Source organism: Python bivittatus, unplaced genomic scaffold (genome assembly GCF_059951505.1).
Source record: "Python bivittatus isolate LINGU-HERP-01145 unplaced genomic scaffold, Pbiv_v1 ctg000160_np1212, whole genome shotgun sequence".
NCBI classification, from domain to species: Eukaryota; Metazoa; Chordata; class Lepidosauria; order Squamata; family Pythonidae; genus Python; species Python bivittatus.
Window position 1 is genome coordinate 9,483,616 of NW_028277076.1, and position 17,122 is coordinate 9,500,737.

The window sequence follows — 17,122 nt, forward strand, 5'->3', positions numbered from 1 at the left end:
CCTGGTTCTAATTTGGCCTTTTGGAACAGGCTGTTGGGCCTGCAAATAGGAACCCTTCCTCTCCCTCCCCATAAATGCATCAAACATTCGTTTATTAGGCATTTCCTGGAGCTTAAGAAGAATTCCGTTACGTGTGATTTACTGCACATGTGCAAACACAATTAAAAGACTGAAAATGCTTACCTTGGCCAGGAGTATAACGACATCTTTCAAGGTCCTCAGCTCAGCTCCTTCTAGTGTTTTGTGAGTGGCCAGTTCTACCCTAAACAAGTAATGCAGCCCAGATTCAAGGTCAGCCATATATAATTTGGACCTGAAAAATAGAGACAACGATACCTTTGAAACTGGCAGGTTTATTTTATCTGCACAAGTGAGGAAGGTAAGAGTACTAAAGAGATGGAGTTTTTAATATGAGATTTATCCTTAGCATCTCCTCTTTTTTTAAACTTTATTTTAAATACACATATGCACATAGGCAAATACATTATAGCAGAGTGATATATCTTAAAGTTGCTAAGATTGAGAAATACTTCTCTAAAGGATGATAGCTCAATAATTGTCTATGCAAACAGGGAGGGGCTCCTGCACAGATGGCTGGATGGGGAATTCTGGGAGTTGAAGTCCACACATCTTAAAGTTGCTGAGACAGAGAAACACTGCTTTATAGCATACTCTTGGCATCTACAACACTGACACAGCAATTGCGAATTAACAGGAGCCCCAAAGGCCTTACAGAAGAGGGGGATTTAAGGAGGGTATCCTACAGAACAGAAACAGATTTAAAGTAATGACAGATATTCCTGGGTTAAGAACGTCCGGTTTAAGGATGACCCATAGTTAAGAACGGAGCCTACTGTAGCAAAATTCAAGCTAAACACACAAGGATTTGAGTTCAATACACAATGGTTTGAGTTAATTACACAATACTACTTATACAGTGTCATACAATAATACTGTTCCAGCTTACATACAAATTCGACTTAAGGACAGACCTCGGGAAGGGAACTCGTTCTTAAACTGGGGACTATCTGCATAAATATGACTTGCCACCTACAAGAGAAACTTTTCAGTACTGTTGGTTAGGAGTGTTGTTGCTGCTGTTTTTAAGATTCCAGCAAGCCAACACTGGCCACTCCTAGGATACACCATCGCAGTGTCGATCTCATAGTTTTCTGAGTGTCTCCTCTGTTTCTTTGGGCCAGACACTCTCTCTTAGCCCAACCCACCTCACAGCATTGTTGCTGTGGGGAAAACAGGAGGCAGGAGTATTAAGTATGTTTGCTGCTTTGAGTTGAGCAAACGAAAAAAAAAAAGGTGGGATAAAAATGTAACCATCACCATCATCATCTCCCTTCCTGCACAACAGTGTTGGACTCACTAGATGATCTTCACTTCCAAATGCACAATTCTATGATTCCATGATCTGAAATCCCATTTGACAGATGGAGATCTCCTAGTCTCTCAGTGCCCCCGTTTGGTTCATCACCCATGGACTCAGAACTCAGATTTGTTAGCAGAGGTAAATATTTATTTTATTTAGGTGTAAATTTATATTGTGCAGCTTGGTAGCACTCCCTTTGCAGCATTTAAAATTGGTGGGGTCAAAACATCTCACCTTTTAAGCCTTGGAGAAGTTTAAGGCACTGATTTAGTCTTTAAAACTCCTCGCTCCCACCAAAAACATTCAAGTAGTCCTGCCCATTTTTGAAATGCAGCCTTTGAAATACTGCGAAAGGCCTGGAGAGGTCCATCAGGTGGTTGATGTTCTGCAACTGCTCTGGAGATCCTGTGCCCCCAGGACAGCCCAACTTAAAATCACCATTCACTCTCAAACCATGCATTCAGGAGGGGGAAGAAAAGAGCCAACATTGCAAAAAATACGCTAAGGAAGAGAACTGCAGCACTGCTTACTGGTCAAACTCTTTCCATTCCTTGATGTCCACGTTTTCTTCTCTGTTTTGCTGGAGAAGTGGAAGTGGAGAAGCAAGTTTCTTTCTAACCCCAGGGAGTGACTTTAAATGGGAAGAAAAGAAAGACCGAAGAGGCTTCAAACTGTGTATGGAAGGACAGTATAAAAGTTAAAAAAAACTCAAACTAAACAGGCAGAGAGGAAAAACAGTGTTGCTACAGAGGTCAGGTGCTTCCCTGAAATGTTCCTTTCGGTTCCCAATAAATGCAATAATAGCTCCCAGGAAAGAGTTTAAAAAGGGCCAGAACATTTCAGTTTATCCTAGCCAAGACTGCAGAGCCTAATGAAAAAAAATACTGAGAAAGGCAACTTCTGTGCCTCTTGGCTCCCTAATTCCTGCTCAAAATCTACCAGAATCAGCCGCAATGTCTGTCCTAAGAACCTGCGGGAGCAGCCTCTGAATGTTTCGCTTCCCAGAATGGAACAATATAACTCCTGAGCTCCACACAGATGCAGGAGTCTTGAACAGCAGCAAATGCAGCTTCTCCTGTTTGTACAGCTCAGCATCCACGACAACCACTTCTGCTGAGGTTTCCTTTTTACACTTGCCAAGGCAAGAGACTCCTCGCTTACAGTTGGTCCCCTGACATCCTCTGGATAACAGCTGGCCCTTTCAAATATTTATCTGGCCATCTGCCATACAGGTAGCTAAAGAGCTCCATGTTATCAAGCCTCTGTTTCCTTTGGCACGTCCTGTAGATGGCAACTTGCCCAAGGAATACCCACTTTCCAAACCACCAGTGTTACCCAATCAATTACTAAAGCACGTTCTCTTTTGTTGCCCAAATTCTACTTTATTATGAATTCTGATCATCTTGCATACACCAAGGATAGGCAATACAGCTGCCAACATATCTGTAGCCAAACTGTCACCGCAGCCCACAAATATTTTTTTTTACTTTTAAATAGGCGAAATCCCATTTGAAAGCCAAAATCTCATGTGCAAATGCTGAAACTTTGGGGCAGCAGAAGTCTGGTTGCCAAAGTCTTGTGAAACGTGTGGATCCTGTAAGATTTGGGGAACTTTATGGGAGAGGAAATGCTGAGGCCTTTGGGTGAGATTCCATAATGTTTTTGTAGTCTAAAGAGGATTTTGACCTTCCTCTACCAAGTGATGATTGACTATGTGCCATCAAGTTATCGTCAACTCTTGACGGCCACACAGACAGACCTTCTCCAAGAGAAGTACAAAGTGATACACTGAAGACATTAAAGCAGTGTTTCCCAACCTCGGCAGCTTGAAGATGTGTGGACTTCAACTCCCAGAATTCCCCAGCCAACATAGTTGGCTGGGGAATTCTAGGAGTTGAAGTCCACACATCTTCAAGCTGCCGAGGTTGAGAAACACTGCATTAAAGCAACTAACTGACAGCTTCATAAATCATGAGCTGACCCATGTTTTACAGAGTTTTGCACAGTGGCTGCATTTGGGGGAAGTTTCTCCAGCACAGGCGCAAACAAGCTCCCATTTCATTATAATGGCTATCCTACATCACACCCCCCAGCAGACCACCTGTTGTAGCTTTGCCCATTGTATCTGGAGCTACCTAAGAAGAAGACGACCTTGGAGCTACGCCAAGGCCTCCCAACAGCAGGGCCTAAAAGCTCCCATTCATCAAGACTTACATGTTGATTAGTCCATGGGATCCATTGGGATAAGTCAGGTACAATGAAGGGACTGAAGGAATACCAAGTTTTTCAAGAAAAGCTGCCTCGGAATTTAGAACTCGCTTTACAGCAATGTTTTCATACTGGCTCAGATCCAAGATCACCTGGGTGGGAAAACATACAGAGTGACCAGGGCTACTGCTGCCACCAGAAGCAAAATTTGCTCAGAGAGAGCAAGCAGGCTGCACCCAGCTTCACAAAGATTGGCACTTAGAGTCGAGAAAGAAAATTAAGAGCCCTCCCATGCTTAGCTGGAAGTCAATCTCACTACATTCAAATAGGATTTATTTGCAAGTAATTGCCTAGGCCTGCAGCCCTGAGCTGCTGATACAATTTTTGGCAAACTGATAAAGATGCATTGGCCAGGAGATGATTCTTAGGGAAAAAATATAACTTACTACAAGGACATAAAGTCTACAAGAAGTTCCAGCTTCTATTCACTTCTCTTTTTCAATCCTCCGAACTTTTTGCCTGCACGTGATCTAACGCAAGACTGAGGACTAGAAACAGAGAACAAGACTTTGATTTCATTACAGGTGGGTGATTTGGAATTTTCTATTTCTTGCATTTGGAAATCAAGTCTGAAATAGGGCATACATTCTTTTGTCTCAGCAATCTGGCACTGGGGAGTCTTAATGAAGGATTCAGAAAACGTTCAATTGTTGAACTTATCAAACTTAGCATTTTAGAAATAAAACAGCAGCAGGATACAACCCAACTACTCTTGCGATTTTGCATTTCACAGCCAAGGCTTAAATGAAAATATGGCTGTGGGTTTTTATCATTTCCTCTGGGCGACTATTGTCTTTCTTGATAGGGCAATATTTCTTCCTTTCTTAATTTGTAAACCGCTCTGGTGTTCTAGAGCTGGACAGCTCCAGAAATGAGCTTTATAAAAAAATTAACTGTCTTCTGACCTCAACCTCACTTAAGAGTCTGATGAAGAGTGAGGTTGGTCAGAAGCCAAATTATTTTGTCTTTCTTCCATGCTTGCAGAGTAAAGGCTGGAAGGCTTGCAGAGAGTTCATTCCAAACAGAGGTACATAAAAATAGACTTAAGCCACGGTTACTTCAGGGGACGTGGTGGCGCAGCGGCTTAATGACGCTGAAAGTTGCCGGCCAGAAATGGTCGACGCTTCGGCGGTTCGAGTCCAGCCTTCGCGTTAGCAGGGTGAGCTCCTGTTTCCTCCCCAGTTCCTGTCAACCCAACAGTTCGAAAATGCACGTGAGTAGATAAATGGGGACTCTCACTCTGGTGGGAGGAAAAATGCTGGCGGCGCCTTGCAAAAGGAGTGGGGAGCAGTTGCCGGTAAGCGTGAAAAACCGCACGCACCCGAAAAGGGTGCGAAGCAACGGAAACCCCGCCTCCTGCGCTCGCCAGCTGGGCTCTGCCCTAGGAAGGAGGCTCTGGCAAACCACTTCCGAAAAACAGTTGCCTTGAAAACTGCAAGGACTCGTCCAGGCAGTCACTGCAGGGTCAGCAATGACTGAGCGCAGACAAAAAAAAACAACAACAGTTACTTCAAAAGCACAGAACTTTTCAAGCTTGCATTACCTCTCGCCCAATATACGAGCTCCCACTCTCAAAAATAACCGCGGTGTAATGCTGACTGCGTTTATTGAAAAGGGAAAGCACTTCTTCTGGCCTGTTAAGAAAATAATGAAAGAATCACTGGACAGATAAGGTGAGAAGACATCTACTGGTTTATCTTTGAAGACATCCTTGGCTTATCTATAAGGGTTTCCAACTCACACACTGTCAAGCAACAGAAATTATGAAATGGCTTTTTACACTTTTTGTGGTTTTAGTTAAGAAAACCTGTGGGAGAAAGGACAGGATAGACTCTTCTGCTAAAAAATCATAAGCTGTTCTTGGTGGATTGTGGGAATTCTAATAAAGAGGGAGCAGAAGGCAGAAAGTGACCACTATAGATTTCCCACAGCCCATTACCATCAACTGTCCTTCAGAACTGCTCTAGAACTTTCTATGTTTCTAAATAACATGTATTGGGCTTTTATTCATAAGGGCTTGCACAGCTTCCTTTGGGAGAATTATTATCTTGAAAAACAGGAAATATGTAATTGTAATAAACAAATAAACAACAAAAGAAATCTTGAAATCAGTGGGTATTCCATGACGTGCTGTTGTAATTGTAGTGGCCCCACCGTGTTTTTTACGATGTGTTTAAACTGACTATATGCTGTCTTGAGTCACTTTCAATTAGATGGTTTTACAAATTGAATAAATCATTATGATTATTGTGGTCATCATCACCTTGAAGGTGAGCCCTCTTCTCATATGCAGAATGCAAAGCCAACCGACCAACATCTGGACAGGATCTTTTCTTAACACCCCAAACCAAATGAAATCCCGTTCATGGGCCTTCCACGAAGCTTCGCAGATCCCCAGTTCCTCTACTCCAGTGTGTCTTAAACTTTCTTTCGCTCAACACCTCTTACCACTTGTAAAAAACGTGGAGGACCCCAAAAGAACTTGGGTTTCTATGGGCCATACTTATCAATACTGTATTTACCATATTAAAAATTAAAATTGACACATTCACTGACATCGCTACTCCTCACAATTGTTCAATGGGATTTTAATATTGCATTCTTTTTCAACATAGGCTGGCAGATAATTTTGATTTTGCAGACCTCTGAGAGGGTCTTGGGGGACCCCCAGGGAACCGAGGGCCACACTTTACACAACACTGCTCTGCTCTGTTCTACATGTGGGAGCTCTGGCAACCATATTGCAATCAGAACAGGATGCCAAACATTTAGGGAGTTTTAATTGTTCTGAACCTCTTCTTTTTAGCGCCCTTCCCACATAGTGCTTAGATGCACACAAGGGACTCACGCGGTTGATTCCAAAGCAGGACAAGCCGGCGGTTTTGCTTCTCGGGAATGGTTCTGCAGAAAATCAATAATCGTCTTGCGGATGGCCTGAGGATCCCGACTTGAGCTCGCTAAGGAAAGAGAAAACAAATGCACCTTTGGACGTATTCCCAACTAAAGCCTTTCTTGCCACCTGGCAAGGCTCTCTACTTATCCCTCCTGCAAATGTCCTCTGGTCAACTGGGGCTTTGCAGCACACAGCAGCAAAGAACCAGGTCTCTGAATTACTTAGAGCTACCTGACTCTTTAAAGCTTCTCCAAGTAGAATATTCCAAGATAGAGATGCCCAGGAAGTTCCTGCCAGGATGCAGCATGTAACCTTATTTCAATCATCTTTTCATTACTGGCTTGGTTGTTTAGAGCTGCTACTGCACACAACGTCCCTCATGGCCTTAAGTACATTTTTCTTTTGGATTAAGATACAGGAGTCTCAAATGTTGCTAGGACTGATGTTCTATGAGAAAGAAAACATATTTTGTGATATGTTAACTTACCATGCTGATCTTCTCCAACCGTAAACTGCTTGGTAAAAGCTCTGAAATACTGGAGGGGATGGGGGAAAAAGAAATGTTTTTGCTTAGAACAGCCAAAATTAATAAAACCCAGGAAGGCAGATCAGTCTATAATTAACCACCAACGTGTTTAAAAAACAAACTCTGGAGACTTGTAATACTAGACATTAAGTGACATGATACATCATTTCTCAACCAACCCACAGATAACCACATCCTCTGATTCATTTCTATGTTGAAACAGAACGCAAAACACAGAAAGGGAGAAAACCTTGCTCAGGTACTGCATGAGCCTGGAAGGGCTTCCTTTATTTAATTTCTAAGGTCCCAAGGCTCTGACCCTTACAGCCTGTGACTCTGTGATGGCAACACAAAGTTGTCTCAGGAAATTGACTTTGACCTTTCTTATCCTTCTCTCTTCTCCTGAAGTTCTCATCAACAGCTGTTGCCCTGGAAGACGCATCACCTGTCAGATCAACCTTTGGTTGTCTGCCCTTCCAAAGATTCAATAGATAAGTGCCCTGTTTTCATCTTCAATTTCTGCATAGGCTATTTTTTTCCCTTTTATATATAATGGGTCTCCAATCTAATGTATGACGTTCAGATAGCTTCCCATGCCCACCTAATTCTATTTTAAAATATTAAATGCGCTGTATTTGGCAAAGGATAGATACATTTTTAACTAGAAATGTATCTATCAAATATATTACTGTTCGGGATATCCTGCTGAACTTTTCAGCAGATGATTATGAATGACTTGCTTCATAATCCAAAGTAGTAGTGTTTTATCTTGTTCACTGACAGTCTTTCAGGCTAACTTCAAGGGGCAACTGGTGCCTGAATCCAGAATTTTTATTCCTGACTGAGAGCAGCATCTATCATACGGCATTATTCAATATATACAACATACTTTTGTATCCAGTATCTCCACAGAAATATTTTATCTTCCTTTTTAGCTAATTGAGGTCTTGGTATGGAAGAGGATGCCAAGCAACACATTTTTCTTTGGCTGACCAATAAATATATCATATTCAAAGAGGAATTATTTGTTATAGCTGCTCACCCTCCAAAATATCATGTATTCAATAATGATGCCTTCTTTTTTTATGTTCTAGTTCCTGTGAAGTATCTATATTTATGATCTTGGTCTCATAGTGAAAAAAGGGAATATAGCATGAGGCTTTGAGCATCTAAACAACAACTTTTGAGCATCTAAAAAGTTGTTAGCAAACTTTTGAGCATCTAAAAGTTGTTAGCAAACTTTTGAGCATCTAAAAGTTGTTAGCAAACTGTAGTTTGAATGAAACAGAAGAGGAAAATTATGATTTGCGATTAGAAAGAAATCATTTCAGTGTAATTAATTCCAATTCAATATTGTAAGTGGAATCAAATCAAACCATGGTTTGGGAAGCGCAGTCCCTGGCATGCCACACAAATCCAAATGGAAAAAGTGGCAGTCAACGGAGCCAACAAGCACAAACAAAACCGCGAGGCCCAACAGTTTTTGCCAGCTGAAACTGGGCCACAGGGCCAGTGGACTCCACCTAGGGCCACAGCACCTACATGGACTCCACCTAGTAGCTCTGACCAAAAAAAAGAGAGGTTATCAAAGAGGTGCAGAGCATGAGGAGTAAATGAGCACCCTCCTACACCTATTTCAAACTACATGGAGCCAAATCGAACAAGAATTCCTAGCATGCTGGGAAGTGCCTACCCTGAAAGTGGGATAATACTGAATTCCATACTCTTTACACCGTTCAAAGTTCTTCTCGTCTCCACAATCCAGCACACCAACTCTGATGGCAGGCTCCCACTCTGAAAGAAAACAAGGGGTCAGGGCCTTACATTTTGGCACAGAACTTGTACATCCCCATTCCAATGTTCTCTACATCTGGGAACACCCCTACATTTTCCTAAGCACTTTCCCCTGCTTAAAGCTTGGCTCCCAGACATCTACGTCTACAGGTTTTAGACCTGGCCTTGAAGATCTAAGTCTAGAAGAATTATGTAGGACTCAAAAGGTCATGGCCAGACACTTTAGGGCCAGTCAACCTAGTCTAGGCATCACAGAAAGAAGTCAAAGCAGTGATGATACCTTTTGCCAACCTTTACCAACCTTTAACTCAAACTTTAACTCAGCTTTAACTCAAACGTTAACTTTAAACTCAAACTTTAACTCAAACTTCAAACTCAAACTTTAACTCAAACTTTAACTCAAGGTTAAAGAAGAATATGAGAAGTGACAATTGCAGGCAAACACAGTTCAAGGAAGACGGTATCTTATTGTGTAAATGCTGTTATATGGAAGGCAATTTTCTTTCAAGTCATTCTGCCTAGATGTAGCATAGGCTGCTTATAGCCAGACTTGAAGATGATACTGCGTATAACATCCATCCAACTCTAGGCCTGCAAAAAAAGATTCAGTCATCCTATGGCAGACTATTAGCTGTTTCCCTTCAGACCCGCATCACCGTGGCCATGGCCTGCAATAAAAAACTCTTGCTAAGATTTGTCCTGGTTATCTCTGTCATTCTAAACGGTGAAGTTCTAAAAACACATATAGAAAGCAAAGGGAGTCCTTTGTCCTTAAGAAAAATGTCAAAACGCATCCCCTGGACAGTGTTTTTATTAAGCCTGCAAGAAACATAATAAAGTAGTGAGTAAGCATGTGAATTCTCAGAGGTAAACCATCAAGTGAGAGGAAAGGAGGTGGGGGGAGAAACCCTGGCTGGTATTGAAGCCATGAAATATACATTTAGCTAATCTTAAAATGAAATGGAGGAAGAGGTTAAACATGTTCACATTAAAGTCTGCTTGTTACTTTGATGGTTTCTGGCTGCACGGAGGGCCATCCTTAGGGCTGGTAAAAGGAAAGAACAAATAAGAACTAATTCCCCATTTTTAAAATACAAACTCCAGCTGTTCCTTAAATCTGCATCATTCCCAGCTCTGTCCCATAATCTATCGAACTACCAAAGCCAGAACTTTAATTTACATTTTACATCCAATTGGGGCACTTGGCTAATATTACTACAACATATCAATGTTGTAGCAAATCACACCACAGCATGCACAAAACTAAAATCCAAATCCTACCAAAGATGGACAAATATTTTGGGCCACTCACTCTCTCTCAGTTCACTCTATCTCACAGGGTTGGTGTTATGGGGAAAACTATGTTTGCCCCCTTGAGCTCCTAAACAAAAGGCAGAATATAAATCTGGCAAATACATATATGAATTATGGAAACAGCCTCTATATTTAACCTTCAGTAATTAGCAGGCAATGTTTCACACTGCTTTACAGAGTCAGCTTAATCCATCCTTTTGAAGAAGTTACAGACAACAGGCCTGGATGAATATATCTTCATGAAATTCCAAATTGTAAACTGTAACCAAGGTGGTGGGGAAAAAAATGAAATATTTTAAAGAAACACTGAAGCCAAACCACCACCACGCCCGAACTGATGATGACACATTTATTCTTGCTCCAAATGGATCAGTAGAGAATTGCAAGACACTGAATGTTTAGCAACAAACTGTGACTCAGTTATCTGCAAGAAAAGGGAGAGATCAAATAACCTTGGGAGCGGTGGCATAGTTAAGGCAGAGGATTTCATGCAACGAATTTTCTACTTCTGAATATTTTACTTGTCATAAAACGAGGAACATTTCCCCACCTCATGTGAAATTTGGCATGGAGAAATCTCCAGTTTCTTTTGTCCCATCAGGGATTTCAGAACAGTGGATGTGGTCCTGGCTTTCAGGTCAGCTTCAAAGTGACTGGCTCAAATCCACCCTACAAGCAGAAAACCGAACCTGGAACTCATCTAATCAGTGTTTCTCAACCCTGGCAACTTTAAAATGTGTGAACTTCAACTCCCAGAATTCCCCAGCCAGCATGCTGGCTGGGGAATTCTGGGAGTTGAAGTCCACACATTTTAAAGTTGCCAAGGTTGAGAAACACCAGTCTAAGCCCAATATTCTAACAATCAAACAGGAACATTTATTTCTTGAGGGATTTAAATGCCACAACTTCCAATGACCCTAGATGTAAAAGTGGGGGCATATCTGACCCTCAGGTGGCACGGTGTCCCAGAGTGAGGGACCAGCTGCTGAGAAATGTCATTCCTGGGGGTCCCAGCCTCCCCCAGCACTCAAAGTATTCTCTTTCTGCTAGACTATGTAAGAAAGGCAGATTCTACCTTAAGAAGGACCCAAGGTGGCCCCAAGCATCTAGATGGAAATTAAAGGCAACTAGCAGGCATTTAGTTAAGAGCTATTTTTAATGCATCCAAATTAGAAAGTTTGCTTTCTTTTGAAGCAAATGTCTCTGTTTTAAAAGAAGCCTGATATGGGCTGTTAGTGAGTAAGAGGGCTGTCCCTGCTCTGTAACAGTCACAAGTCTAAACTCTGCCAGAAAGAGGGGAAGAAAATGTTTTCTTCTCCTTTGAAAACACTGGGAAATAAAATCTACTCTAAAAAGAAATGCAGTCCTGCTTTCCTGGAAAAAACAGGAAGAAAAACTTAGAAGCATCATCTACCCCAAGCCAGATGTTCCTTGCACGGCTGCAAAAAACGCCCTCCCTTTGTTTTCCTGTGAAAAAGATGCAGCGTTTACGAGCCGGCTGCAAATGGCTATTGTAGACAGGACGCTGTCGAAGCAACAGGCACCGGGATAACCATCAGCATCTCTGAACAGATGGGCCAGCACACAATAGAAACAAGCTACTTTGCCGCTGAAAACGCAAGCTTGAAAAGTTTGGCTTCGGGTTATCTGCTTCATTCATGATTCAGCACTGCTGTTCTCCCCCCTTCGCAGCTCGGACCCTCCAACTGCAGCGAAGGGAGCTTTACAAAGGAAATGCAAATGCTTTCTCTTTCGACAATGCAAGCCAGCCTCAAGACAAACACTTGGTTAAGTGCGCCAGCTGGGAGGCGAGTTTGGGCCATTCACAAAGGCAGCCTCAGAGGGGAAAGGAAACAAATCTTTCTTCAACTCAGAGTCCTCTGGACTAGAATATCCATAATCCCCAGCCTTCATGGCCGCTTCAGTACATCCCAGGCTTTGTCCTCACATTTTGCTGTAGCCGGAGACTTCCAGAAACATATTGGGTGGGGATTATGGGAAGTGTGGTCCAACATATTTGGCCAGCCATGGTGGAAAAGGTTGAAAGAAGGTACAAAGACCAGGGGATGGCCCCAAAACTTCACAGAAAAGGTGAATCTGGGAGACTATTAAATGCATTAAGGAGAGCAGCTGCAGTGTTCCAGGAGCAAGATCCAAGGATATGACTTAGCAACTGGAAACTTGCCCGTATGTGCAAAGAGAGTATGATTTGTGGAGAAATTCACCTTCACTCTCAAAGTGCACGAGAAAAGCTAGTTTTTACTAACCTAAATCCCACTGACTGCAATAAGGTTGGTGTAACTGAATGACTCTGGATCCAATACCAAATCTAGGATTATAAGATTAAAAAAAGCTTTAAAGTGTAAATGTAATGCATTATAAGATCTCAGGAGGTATTCCCCATGAAAGGAGAGAATTATTGCATTAAATGTGTAGGTATTAAAACTGTGTAATTTACCCTGGGCACAAGATTTAATATTAAAATATTTATCTCTAAAGTTATGGAAGATCATCAGTGTACACGAGAGCAGGTATATTAAAGGTTATGTCCCAAGATGTGAGAAATCTACATAGCTGTACAGCTGCTTTGCCTTATCAGTACAGATTTCAATTGTAAGAAAGCAAACTATGACAACATAAGAAACTCTCAATCGGTTCATTAACATTTTCAAAGACCATAACCATACTTGGCTCTATAATCGTGTTAAAGTGTGTTGTATTTTTAATGTCCTACAGCATTCAAGAAGAAGCAGTTTAATTATCAAGAAGACTGTTTGCTTAGAAACTCCACTGATCAAAAATGAAAGAGCTCTGTTTTTCTCTGTACTGAATATCATTCCTGGCTGAGATAGCTCTATACGTGGTTTGGCCTCGTTTCAGGCATCAGAAGAACAACAGTAATACAAGGACAAGAGGCTAAAACAAACAATGTTATGCCTCCAGCAAGTAAGAATCTGTAAGATAACAGGACATATGTTTTCACTTGCACGGACCACTTTTACTTTGATATTTGAGTGTTAAACTAACAAGTTTCTTCTGTTTTCTTTTCCGCAAATCCCATTCCGATTCAGTCGGAAGCCTTAACAAACTCATCTGGACTTCTTTTGAAGTATATATGTGAATGATTGTGCTAGAAAGGGAACCAGGAAGCGCTTCCATTTAAAACCAGATGGGAATTCCACAACGGGGAATGGAATACCCTGGAAATGTATCTTCTGTCAAGAACACCCACTCAGAACAGGAATTTGGTAATTGTTTCTGTCCTGAAATGCATCAGCACTTTAACTCCCCAATTAAAACTGAAATGAGAGCTTTATAACAACTACAGATGTGTTCACATGTGGTTTTACATACAGATTACTTTCCAGTGCTGCGGTTCCAATGTATAAAGAAGTCAGTTAAATCCTCTGCTCTTTGCAAAACTGTCATGTTCTCCTCACATCCACCTGCCCACACTGTTTTGCCCGGTAGCTTATAATGCAAACATAGCAAAACCGTAGTTAGCTAGAAGTCCTACCAAGATGGAGCGATTTAATTATCTCTGGATGCTTCACCATCTCTTTACAGGTATACAGCAGACTTTTAAATGGGCAGCTGAATCTGCAGGGTTAACAGAGAGCAAAATACTGCCCTAAACAGCCTGTAAGCAAAGAATTATACACCGCATTTAATTCCTTCCACAGTTACCTTGGCTAAAGCTTTCAGAGGCAAGTGCATCTTGAGGGACATGTTTCTGTACGCAGGTTTCAGCCGCAATTCCTGCAACTTCCAGCCAAGACTAGAAAAGATCCATCTGAAGCCTTAGAGCAGTCTTTTCTCAACCTTAGCCATTTTAAGATGTGCGGACTTCAACTCCCAGGATTCCCCAGCCAGCCATGCTGGCTGGGGAATCCTGGGAGTTGGTCCACACATCTTAAAATGGCTAAGGTTGAGAAACACTGCCTTAGAGAGTGTCAGCAAGGCTCACCCCTGAGCTGAAGAGGCCTACTAGTTCCCCTGGGGTTAGTTTATGGCTCAGAGTCATACAAATGCAGTACATTGGCTCAAGTAAATCTACTTTCCCCAACTTGAGGCCAACCAAGTGTGTTGGGATTGTGACTAATGTGTTAGGATAGCGTGTTTACTGACTGCAAGAGGCAAGCTTCCTACGCTCTTGCTTTACACAAGGCACATCTTTTAGCAAAAGTGGCTGCCAAACCTGAAGGACTAGCTGCTAAATTCCAAACCTTCTTCAAGCAAGGTTTTGAGACTTCAGGGATTTCTCCATTGCGCAAGTCTGGGAGTTTCCCATGGCAAATACAATATATCCCCACAAAGTCTTCCACTGTCTGCTCCTTTTAAGCCACTACAAACTAGAGGGAATGTGGAAAGAATGTGTTGTTGCAAAGAGCACGCAAACGTCCCTACTCAGCTGAACACACAAAACCAGTCTCAAACATCAGTATTGACACGTTGCCTTAGATTGTTTAGAAAATATGCCACCCTTCTCAGCTTCTGAGATATTATCTCAAAATTACTTGTTCTTTTCTCATTGGACAGAAGTCATTCATGATGCAATTCAGCCCTGAAAAGGGGCCAAATATCCCCAAAGTTCTTTGGATGGGTAATAATTTAGTAATATAGAATCAGTATCTACCTTCTTCTGGAAGCTAGTTTTTCAGTGACATGAAGATGCTAGGAACTGAACTTAACAAAAATATGCAAAATACAGTAAGATCATCCTGGAGAAAATCTATGTGGTTGCTAAGAGTCAATACCAACTTGATGGTACATAATCAATCAATCAATCAATCATTCAATCAAAGGATGAAGAGCATGGGAGCCTTCAGAACGTGTTGAACTACAACTCCCAACAGCCTCACCAGCATGGCCAATGGTGAACTGTAGTTCAGCCATCTTAAGAGGTCTACAAGTTTCTCACTCTGGTCCCAACCATGGGACTTACCCTGATAAGAAAGCAGAAGAACATCTTATACCAACAAAGCCCATATCCTTCAAGGTTGCCCTCGCCAACCAGAGGTCATCTCACTGATCTACCCAGAATTCTGGGCCTCAGTTGTACCATCTTTGCATCTCAAGGATCTGCTCCACCACTTCACAGGGTCCTCCCAATCAATGGACACAAGATCTAGCTTTGCTCACAAAGAAGCTGCGGAGCATCCTTCTGCAGATGGATACTCTCCAGAGGAAATGGCTTTCTAATCCCATCACTCCTCCAATTGGGGGACGATGGGAGTTGAAGGCCACCAATTCTGGAGGGTAACCAAGGAAGGTTGCCTGAAGAGACTGGAGAATTCGGTCCTTATCATGGAATTACAAGTCTGGTAGCGAGAAGAAGAGTTTGCAAACTCTCTCAGTTTGCAAATGACGCTCCTTATTGGGCAAATGGTTGCAAGCTCTCCGTGGGGTCCAGAACCAGTTGGAAGAAAGATCAAAGGGATCAAGGAGGCCTCAGTGCACCATCCAAGAAATGGGGTGCAAAAATACATACATTCCAGGATCATTCTGCAATCAAACCCTTTCCATAAAGTTGTAATTAAGCCTTTCCATAAATCTGACTTCTCAGCCCTGCTTCCCGAACAGGGCGCCCTCAAGGGCGATGCCTCCATCATCCCTCAGCCCCAGGCTGGGGATGATGGGAATGAGGACGCCCTGTTGGGGAAGGCAGGCTGTGCAGAAGGGATCCCTTCCCCAAGGGGGGGTTGGACTTCCTCTCCCATCATCCCCAGCCCCCGGCTCACCGTGGACGTCCCCCGCCAAGGCGCGCCAGGTGGGCGCGAAGGCCACGCAGTGTCCGCAGGACGAGGAGTAAAACTGCACCAGCCAGGCCGAGGCCGCATCCCGCAGCGCCTCCCGCACCGTGCCGGCCTCCAGCACCCACACCGGGTCCACGCCGGCCTGGTACAGCCGCGCCCCGGCCGGCGGCGCCGCCACCGCCAGCAGCGCCAAGAGCCAGAGCAGCGCCCGCCGCGGCCCGAGGGGCCCCCGGCAGGAGGCCGCCGCCGCTGCCGCCGCCATGACCGGTCCGGAAGGCCGGGCGACACAGGCCAGGAGGCCTCCCTTAGCAACGGGCCGCCGGCCCTGGAGACGGGGGCGGGCCCGCCGCCTCGCCCCGCCCCCTACTCCCCGCGCAATCAGCAGCGGAGGCGGCCAAGGGGGCGTGGCTTCTCGGCCAGCCACGCCTTCCCGTCTGGGAGGCTGGACCTTCCGTCAACCGGGCGCCCTCCGTTGTGTTGGCTTTCAAGATCCGGGCCGGCCGGGAAACACGGGAGGCGAAGTCTGGCCCAGCGGAAGGTTGTGTGAACTGTGCCTCGCAGTAGGGCTGGACTTCAGTCTCTGAGTCCCGGCCAGGCTTGGAGGGCTGGGAATCAGAGGCCATGGACTTCAGAGCCCCTAATCCCCTGCCCTTCCAGCCTGGCTTCCTCCTAGCCTTCTGCCTCTCTCTCCCCTTTTACATCACTCCTTTTTCCCCTTTCTCTCTTCCTTCCCTCCCTTATTCCTTTCTTCCTTCCCCTCTCCCTCTCCTTCTATTTCCTCCTTTTCTTCCTCTTCCTCTTCTCCCTTTCTTTCCTTCTTTCTTCTCATTCCCATGTCCATCCTTCCTCCTTCCCTTCCCTTCCCTTTCCCTTTCCTTCCTTCCTTCCTTCCCTGTAAATGAACCTAAGCAAACCCAAACCAGGGGCAGGAAAATGGGGCTCCCTTTACCTCTTCCAGGAGTCCCCCTTTGCCGTGGCCGCTCTCCTGCTGCGGGGACAGCCTGAAAAAGATGGATTACTGGAAAATTAAATGCAGAGTTTAACTGAGAAATAATCATTTTCTATGAAAGCTAATGACTTCTCTTGAGGCTCGTACTAAGATTTATTGACCCAAGAGGTTAATATTGATCAAAACCACGGCAAAAAAAAAAAAAAAATAGACCTTGAAGTAAGAATAATCTTGATATTGA

At 43.6% G+C, this 17,122-nt stretch overlaps 1 protein-coding gene across 1 annotated transcript in view; it reads right to left on the reverse strand.

Annotated features, from left to right (window-relative positions):
• QSOX2 (quiescin sulfhydryl oxidase 2) overlaps window positions 1-16,280 on the reverse strand; it is a 29,372-nt gene extending 13,092 nt beyond the window's left edge. Inside the window, exons 1-8 of the mRNA XM_007438150.3 lie at window positions 15,918-16,280; window positions 8,762-8,862; window positions 7,030-7,078; window positions 6,498-6,606; window positions 5,193-5,283; window positions 3,596-3,741; window positions 1,912-2,052; window positions 184-313 (exon numbers count right to left, since the gene is read on the reverse strand). Of these exons, the coding sequence (XP_007438212.2) occupies window positions 184-313; window positions 1,912-2,052; window positions 3,596-3,741; window positions 5,193-5,283; window positions 6,498-6,606; window positions 7,030-7,078; window positions 8,762-8,862; window positions 15,918-16,194 (1,044 nt within the window). The 5' untranslated portion in view covers window positions 16,195-16,280. The remainder of the gene's footprint in view (window positions 1-183; window positions 314-1,911; window positions 2,053-3,595; window positions 3,742-5,192; window positions 5,284-6,497; window positions 6,607-7,029; window positions 7,079-8,761; window positions 8,863-15,917) is intronic.
• Between the last annotated feature and the right edge of the window lie 842 nt (window positions 16,281-17,122).